This window comes from Mizuhopecten yessoensis, unplaced genomic scaffold (genome assembly GCF_002113885.1).
Source record: "Mizuhopecten yessoensis strain PY_sf001 unplaced genomic scaffold, ASM211388v2 scaffold10403, whole genome shotgun sequence".
In the NCBI taxonomy this organism is placed as follows: Eukaryota; Metazoa; Mollusca; class Bivalvia; order Pectinida; family Pectinidae; genus Mizuhopecten; species Mizuhopecten yessoensis.
The window spans coordinates 305,000-314,761 of record NW_018408529.1 but is presented as its reverse complement, the minus strand read 5'-3'; the positions used below and the strand labels follow the sequence as shown (position 1 = coordinate 314,761).

Sequence of the window (9,762 nt, the reverse complement as noted above, 5' to 3'; positions counted from 1 at the left end):
TCTGTATACCGTGTACCTATATATTGTCTGTATACCGTGTACCTATATATTGTCTGTATACCGTGTACCTATATATTGTCTGTATACCGTGTACCTATATATTGTCTGTATACAGTGTACCTATATATTGTCTGTATACCGTGTACTTATATATTGTCTGTATACCGTGTATCTTTGTACCGGATATTTACATTAAATGGAGCGATATTTAAATATACATGTTAACAATATATTTACCAGACGGTTCACTACGGTTAGTTGCACGGCTGTATCGCCCGACATACTCTTGTCCGGCCCTCTGTAGATATTCAGCTACAAAATATAACAATATAAATATTCTTTGATAGATCTCTTCATTGTCAAATGAAATATATTCATGAACAAACACTGTACAACGTATCGGTGTCTACTGAGACGGGATATTTGAATTCATAGTTTGCCTCAAATTCTTTATATCAAGCCGTTTTCGCCGATATATCTAGTCCTTTTTACTTTTATATCTGGTCCTTTTAACTTACATATCTAGTCCTTTTTCTATATCTGGTCCTTTTTACTGATATATCTAGTCCTTTTTCTATATTTAGTCCTTTTTACTGATATATCTGGTCCTTTTTACTGATATATCTAGTCCTTTNATATGTATACCATGTATCTCTATACATCTGTATACCGTGTACCTATCTATTGTCTGTATACCGTGTATCTTTGTACCGGCTATTAACATTAAATGGAGCGATATATAAATATACATGTTAACAATATATTTACCAGACAGTTCACTACGGTTAGTTGCACGGCTGTATCGCCCGACATACTCTTGTCCGGCCCTCTGTAGATATTCAGCTACAAAATATAACAATATAAATATTCTTTGATAGATCTCTTCATTGTCAAATGAAATATATTCATGAACAAACACTGTAAAAAATATCGGTGTCCACTGAGACGGGATATTTGAATTCATAGTTTGCCTCATATTCTTTATATCTAGCCGTTTTCGCCGATATATCTAGTCCTTTTTACTTTTATATCTGGTCCTTTTAACTTACATATCTAGTCCTTTTTCTATATCTGCTCCTTTTTACTGATATATATAGTCCTTTTTCTATATTTAGTCCTTTTTACAATATATCTGGTCCTTTTTATTGATATATCTAGTCTTTTTTCTATATTTAGTCCTTTTTACTGATATATCTGGTACTTTTTACTTCTATATCTAGTCCTTTTTACTTCTATATCTAGTCCTTTTTACTTCTATATCTAGTCCTTTTACTTCTATATCTAGTCCTTTTTCTATATTTAGTCCTTTTTACTTCTATATTTAGTCCTTTTCTACTGATATATCTAGTCATTTTACAAGAAATTCTTCTGTCATTGTATGGCATTTTTCACCGTCTCTAATTTATAATGCGAAGTTATTGAATGCCTCCTCAAATGGTGTACGTCAATTTCTACGGTGTCAGAACATGTATGATAATGTATTTTTTGTAACTCTTTTACATATATTAAAACTATATACCTGTAAAGAATTCATTGAAAATACACTATGATGTTCATAGTTTTTATGGGTTATCCCCGGTAAAGGCCGATTATCAAAAATTGCATCAATTTGGAAACTATCTTTCAAAATGTGTAATATTGAAAAAATTACGCATATCATTTTTTTCTATACCTTTTCACCAAAATCAACATTATGAGTATCATCATAATTGTTGATCATTTCTGTTGAAATACCAGTTATACGAGTATGATTTGTTTTGTTACCTCCCCTTGTCTAACGATCCCTCGTGTCCAACCTACCACTGTTCAATGTTTTCTCTAAGGACCTCGTTACTTTCTCCAAAACCTCTCGTGTTGCCTTCCATTCATCATATGATGTTTTATCCATGTTGAATCTCTAAAACACAAGAGGGAAAAACAGTCATAAAATAGGGATAAAAAGGGTGTTGCAGACATGTAGATAAAATGAACGGTTCGTTTTAAATGTCTATTAATTAAAAAATAATCTTTAATAACGACACAAAAACGTCAAAATCTTGGCAAACAATACATAATTTGAAGGCTAGTGGTAGCAGAATGTCAGACGCCGAGTGGTTAAGGCGTCTGACATTCTGCTACCACTAGTCCTCCACCACTGGGCCGCGGGTTCGAGGCCTATGTGGGGCAGTCACCAGGTACTGTCCGTAGGTCGGTGTTTTTTCTCCGGGAACTCCGGCTTTCCTCCACCACCAAAATCTGGAACGCCCTTAAATGACCATAGCTGTTAATAGGACATAAAACACAAACAAACCAAACATAGTTTGAGTAAGAGACACTGTAGTGATTTACACAATGACAGGGATGGTATTGATAAAAAAGAACTTGTAAAGGAATTATGCCGTACTTACCTAATTACAATATAAATATTTTGTTTGTTCGGTTTATGTTCTGACGCCCTGACGACGCTTAAAACAATGTGATCGGAAAGCTTGACCATACAAATACTACCGCAATCTGGTTGTGAAGCATACCAACAGTGACGTCACACCATTAAAGAGCACGTGATGACATTATAACTATGACGTCACAATGCATTGTATGCTTCTTTATATATCAGTGCCACGCACGCGCTGGTTATATTCGGTTTTACTATCGATTTTTTACACCAATGTAATAAGAGCGGAAGAAATGCACGGCGAGACCGGGATTCGAACCCGTGTCTCCCCAAACTCTAGACGAACGCTCTACCAACTGAGCTACGTGGTCGCCGATGAATGCTCCCAGTCCGGTCCTGCTACACCAGTATTGTCACAGCACATCCTAACTTTCCCTCTCTTGATTATATATCGTTGACAGAGTTAGCTATTTCTCCATCAAACAATGGAAACCAGACGGGGACTCGAACCGGATTGACCTCCCGAAATTCTAGACGGATGCGCTACCTGGTCGCCAGTGATCGATCTAGTCAAATTCCGCGACATTCTTCCTCCTTTTTCTACGTCTTCGCCCCCGAAGGCAACGTTTTTTACAACACATGGCACCTCTGTAGCAGAAGAGAAATGCACGGCCATTCCGGAGTTTGAACTCTGAACTCTAGTCGGAAGCTTAGGCACTGACAAAAAGACCCTATTGATAAATTGGCTGTTTTCGATTTCGTAATAACATGTAACTATCAGATGATTCAAAATTAATTATCGTAAATGTCTTCGTGTCCATGCTGCGCAGGCAACATATATCAAAATGTATCAAACTTTCCAAGGATTTTACGGAACTGTTATATATAAAACATGACTGTCATTAAAATATATGCCGGCAATATTAAATATGAACTATTATGTTATGTGGTACATAACAATGTAACTAATATGGGCATTTATGATGCAGTATTGTGTGGGTGACGGTTTCGTTTCTCAAATCTTATATTTTTTAAAAGGTGATAATTATCAAGTTCTCCGTTTTTTAAGGAAACAGTTATCTGTCGCCTTATGCCCCGGTCACACATTCACGGATCGGACGCCGGATTAGCCACGGATACGATCCGGCATCATTCGTGGTTCATGTCCGTGGCGCTCCGTGCCAGTCCGTTCGAATTCGTGCTAACCCGTACTAAAATCGTAGCGAACCGTTGTTAATCCGCAGTGCATACGCCGTGACACGTGTCTTTCCATACTAAACCGTACCGAACCGTAGCAATCCGTATCACTCCCCGTTGTCAACCAGCCCCTATATCCATAGTCATACTGTGGTGCATCCGTAGCGGACCACCGATATAGACTATTCCGGTGTGATTCGAGAGTTTCCATCCGTAGTGGATCCGGCGAGACGATCCGTGAATGTGTAACCGGGGCATAACTTGTAGGATACTACAAATACTTGTACAGAAAAATACGTTGTAAGGAAATACTATTTAAGCATAAAGCACGGCGAAAGTTGAAGGGTATGACATACTAGCACATAATATTTATGAGAACATTATCTTATCATTTTTTTTTTCTATCTTATTTTTGAAAAACGCAAGTAATGACCTTCAAACCCCTTAATAAATCATCTCCACAATAAAGGATCCGGTCTGTCAAAATATCCCTCTCATTTGTCTTTCTCTCGATGATCAAGACTTCTTCTAAGCCGATTACTGAGGGCAAAAAGCGCACACTCACTCGCCAAACACCACATATCCTTTATTGAAATCAAGTTATGATATACGAACAATCTCCTAAATACCGAATGTAATACAAGGTTTTTAGCAAGCCGTCCCGGACTATGGTCATAATATAAGTAACGATCAAAGAAAGCTGCCGATGTAGAAGACTCTATATTCCGTCTTTGCGTATTGCAGAGTTATCTTCTCTTGGGAGCAGGTATTGATTGTTACGTCATTGGTTTGTGTGGGAAAATTACGTCGTTTTCTCAAAAATTGATGACGTTACTCCCACAAACAAGTGACGTAACAATCAATACCTTCTCCCAAGAGAAAATACCTCTGCAATACGCAAAGACGGAATTGTCATTGATTTTAATTTCACGAGGGTTTATTATTTGATAGGCGCGGTCAAAACAATGTTATGCTTAAAATACAGCACATCGTCGATATTTCTGAAAGTGAATAGCAACACGGGTGCTTAACAATGTTTCTGAATACATTTGCATATAATTTGCAGACTTGACGTTATTTTACCTCACAGATCTACATGACCTTCAACACAAATAACATTCATATGCATGATTTTTTTCGTAAAAGTTCTGTTTTTTTTATTTGTCTGTTGTCTGGACTAGTCTTGCCGCCAATAACCGACTTCATTTAGTGTTCGGCGCCGCAGTGCTTTAGTGATATTTCTTTTTTCAACGACACAATATGAAACATAATGTCGAACGGAAACCTTAAATAAGTAAATATCATTTAAATTAATGGTCTAATACAAAACATCATAACAAGTGCTACATGAGTCATAGATTGTGTTATATCTATACCTGAAGTATCAAAGGTCTACACATATCTCTAACACGACTAGTGCTATCATTGGTAATAAATCTGTTTAAAAACTTTTCGAAGAGAAGATAAATTATATTTATAGCAAACTCATTCTTTTTGTTAGCTGAACAGCAAGGGTAAGATCATTTTATAGCCTAGTTTGCACGCTGTGTTTGTCGCACACTTCTTTTTGTATATCCGAGCGTGTCTACCGTTGACGTGTGACGCGTGTTGATTTTGTTTACTCGTAATTTGCACATTTATTCAAATTGTGTATTGGTTAATTCCTTAACACATTCCTTACATGATAAATAAGTTTGCAGCAAAAGTGACTGATGAATAGGAAGCGGTGTCGTCTTTTTGACTCAATCCCAAAGTTAATTCAAATAGATCATATTGAATGTAACGTCAGCATAATCTTTTACAACAATGCGTCTATTCCGGAATCTCTGCCTTTCAGTTGTGCCAGAAACGATTCAATGCTAAAAAATAATTGTAAGCTTTGTAATAGTTATAATTTGCATGATTAGACCTTTTAAAATCAAATTTAAGTGTTTATGGTAAGCAACGTTATCAATAGCGTGGTTATCAAAATTAGTTAGAATGCGACGTCTCAGAATCAACCAGTCTTGAGAAGAGAAAAGTCTCTGTTTTCGCCGGATTCAAAATAATTCCCCATTGATTTGCCTATAGACATTTTAAGCAGCAAATTGCCTGTTTTCCTCGATAAAATCATATACACACGTGTCACGTGCTTCACTAATATTGATTATCATTAGTGTATAGAATAGGTATGGCCCTAAAGCAAGCCCTTGTGGTCCCCCTGCGTCTTAGATTTTCTAGTAAGCTTTGTATCGCTTACTCCATACTTTTTAAATTAAAAATCGGGCCATGGTGCCAACCCCTATCAAAGACCTTACTCATATCGCAGAAAGATCATCTTAGTTTCGTTGCCTTTGTCTAAATGTTGAACTATTTCATCATATACAATTAATAATTGGTAGACATTTGAATCACAAGGCAAAAATCCTTACTGATTCTTAAAAATAATAATAGGTCTCGAGAGATAATTAAACATATAATTGAAAACAACATTTTCAAGAATTTCGCTAAAATAGGAGTAACTGATATGGGCATGTAGTTAGAGGAATTACTTCTACCATATTTGTCCTTTTAGGCGGGTGTAACATGAGCATTTTTTCCAAGAATTAGGAATCAAATCGGAAGAAAAGTTTTATTCAATATAGAGATTTTCAGAGATTTTTATTATCACTCAGGCACACTATTGTACGCAACAAGAGGTCATCATAAAGTACACTATAACAATGATATGGTTGACCGTAAAGCACTCATCTTACTATGCTAGCGTACAATAATATAGTGGAAACTATTACACTCCTCATACACTGATAAACACAATATTACACTGTTCATACGTACTATCATACCTTATTAATAATATACAATATAACGCACTGCTCATACAATGACACTCATCATACACTGTGATATACATTATTACACTCATTTTACAATATTATTACAATGGTATAATACATAGCATTACATTCACACATACCGTGCGTTCACACAGTGGTATAGATAGTATACCACACCATACAATGCAATCATACCATGGCATAATAGTCATTATCATACTCACCATACCATATACTATTACAAAGGTATAATAGACAGTGTTACAATCCCATCATACAATACTGTAATAGACGGATACAAATACCTTCAATCAGGGATATAACAAACAAACCATAATAAACAAGCTGTAACCACACTTATTATACAATACAATTATGTTAGGTTTAACAAAATGATCAGTAATATCTACATGCATACACAAGTTAACAGTTTGATGTGTGAAATTCACATATTAGTTTTTAGTTGTTTTTCTTGTAATTGTATGAACAGCGATAGATTTGATAATATTCTAACATTGCATATTGATATCAATCCTTTCATTTTGTGAACAGATCGATTAGAGGTATAATAAATAGGTATATATTTTCTGCGGATTTGACTTACATAACATTTGAACATATAAACAAATAATGATACTCGCTTCCAACTCCAGTAAAACAAAGCGGACAGATTCTGCTTTCATGTGGTGTTCTAGTCCATCGCCCAGTCTCTATTGGCAGAGATATATAACTGGTTCTGAACTTACAGATAGTTATTCTATCTTTTCGTTTGAGCATAGTTAAGTGTTTTTCAAACTGAAATTGATGTTTAAATATTGCATATGTTTGACCCCGGGAAGAACTTTCAATATCAGAATACCATTGTTGTATAAGTTGGTCATACAGACTAGTTTTAAAACTAACCCTAAGGTGATTTGTATTCATAGTGCAAGTAACTTAGTCCCGTACAATTGAATAGATTCTTGATATATGAAATCCATTTAAAATCAGCGAAATCATTTTCATGTAAATTCAGCATAAGCTTGTACATTATACTAGACAATTTATTTTCATCTGTAATTAGTTTACACCAAAACACTATCATTCTAGATTTAATTTCAATATTCAGAGTGTACCTACCCGTTTCACCATATACCATTATATTTGCTGTGGAGCTACGTATGCTTAAAATTCTTTTACAAAACTGTACATGTAATTTCTCAATCATATTGGTATTTTCGAACCCCCAAATTTCTGAGGAGTACAAGAGGATTGGGGATATTAATACGTCAAATATTTTTAATTGTAGGTCAATTGGTAAAATAATATTTCTTATTTTTTATATAATGCATACATTGCTTTTTGAGCCTGTTCTACAAGTTTTTTTCTTGCTTTACAGAAACTGCCATTATAATGAAACAGCAGTCCTAGAAACGAGTAACTGTCATGCAACTCTTCACCAAAAACAGGAAAACGTTTCCAAATAGTACAGTAAGTTTCAAATTCATGGAAAGCATTCTGTAGACCTTTAGCTGTTTCTGACATAACAACTGTGTCATCTGCATATAGCAGAATAAATAATTTAACAAATATACCCATGCGTTCTTGAAATAAATTGTCAATATAATGGAGTTGGTTAACATTACTTTGCATGAAAAAATCTTCATTTAAATATATTGAGAACAAAAATGGGGAGAGATTTTCAACTTGTTTTATCCCGACGTGACATGTGAAAAAATCAGTCATACCATTGCTAGCTTGTACGCAATATTTAGTGTTTGCATACAGATTAAATATAGCATTAACTATCTTTCCTGTGATATAAGATAGAGAGGTCTCACACATGATCATTAGACTCCTTTTGTAGATTAAGAAGGAATGGTGTGAGGACCTGCAGGCCTGTTAAGTATTGAGTATACGAAGCTGGTCAATAATGTCATATTCATTTGTGTCCATTGTTGAGAAGTTATGTAGAGGTCGGGGACAGTCAGAAGGTAAAAAATCTTTTCAGTTACAGATAAAGACGCTGAACTATAATAAAAATAAAAAAAAGATTCAGTTTTGTCAATAGGATGTAGTTCACCATTGAAAACCAGAGGAAGACACGGAGATCAGTGACACTGGCCTCATCCGGCAACACACAGTAAATGTAGTAGACACGTAGGCATTTGTCGCCTCTTACCATCACGCAATGGGAACCCGCCCGGGTTTCCTACTCAGTGAGAGGTGGTATAGTGAGAGGCTGGGATATGTCCAAAAGCAGGCATTGCTCCCTTTCAAACACGATAAAAAGTGGCGATGTGTTGGTTNAGTAAATGTAGTAGACACGGAGGTCAGTGACACTGGCCTCGTACACTAACACACAGTACATGTATAACGTAGTAGACACGGAGGTCAGTGGCACAGGCCTGCAATGGGGGCAGCAGATCAATTTTCGTCTCTTCAATGGACATGGAAGAAAAACCCCGATTCTACAGGGGGCCTCCACATTTGCATATTAAGAGACGCATGTAGTTGGATCCAGCAGGCCTATTCTTGATTTCTTCAATATCCCCTAATAGAAAACAAGGACGAAATCGCCCCGATTCTGCAGGGGGGTGGGGCCTACTCAGTGAGAGGTGGTACAATGAGAGGCTGGGGCTCATCGACCAGATTAGCAGGCATTGCTCCCTATCAAACACGAGAAAAAGTGGCGACGTGTTGGTTGACTCATGACTGGGACAGTTGTATAGTTGTTGTTGTAAGGGAGGGGGCGGGGGATGGGGGTAAGGAGTTGTCCTATACCTGGTCATCCATGTAAGCTGACAGAGCCCTGATATAAGTCTGCTCTTGCAACATCATCTTCGTCAACATGGAGTTTTCTTCATACATAGTGAACGAAGAAATACTGTCTGGTTGCATGTTGGTATTGCTTGTGCGTATCTTGTTAACTGATCCATTATCACTAGAACATTCTGGTAGCCACCTGTGGCTGTTTGTAGAGAGGAATAATCTATGCAGACAAGCTCCGATGGATGGGATATCGGATGTCTCTATGCTCACTATGGTGCCCTCACATATGTGTTGATGATTTCGCCTTGATGCAACTCTGACACTTCTTCAACCACTCTTCGGCATCTCTTGTCATGTATAGTTAATTAAGCAAATCCTACAGAATCGAGAGAAATCTGTCGCGTCCAGGGTGTCTTTTCGATGATAAACGAGGGTAGCGCAAGTTTGTACTTGAATTACTTAAAAGTAAAAACATAAGTGGGTTGAATGTTTTCGGTGAACAGCTTGAAATTCTGTCCATGGAGGTGGTCGTTTCACCTTTCTGTAAAAGCCCACTTTAACGCCATGAAGTCGAATTTGGGAACCGGATAGTTCTTCTCAGACTGGCATAGCTGATCGCTCGAA

At 36.7% G+C, this 9,762-nt stretch overlaps 1 protein-coding gene across 1 annotated transcript in view; it reads right to left on the bottom strand.

Moving 5' to 3' along the window:
- Window positions 1-2,481, bottom strand: part of LOC110460453 (protein starmaker-like) — a 36,549-nt gene extending 34,068 nt beyond the window's left edge. The window contains exons 1-3 of the mRNA XM_021513370.1: window positions 2,388-2,481; window positions 1,801-1,897; window positions 769-843 (exon numbers count right to left, since the gene is read on the bottom strand). Coding sequence (XP_021369045.1) covers window positions 769-843; window positions 1,801-1,888 — 163 coding nt within the window. The 5' untranslated portion in view covers window positions 1,889-1,897; window positions 2,388-2,481. The remainder of the gene's footprint in view (window positions 1-768; window positions 844-1,800; window positions 1,898-2,387) is intronic.
- Window positions 2,482-9,762: the final 7,281 nt, after the last annotated feature.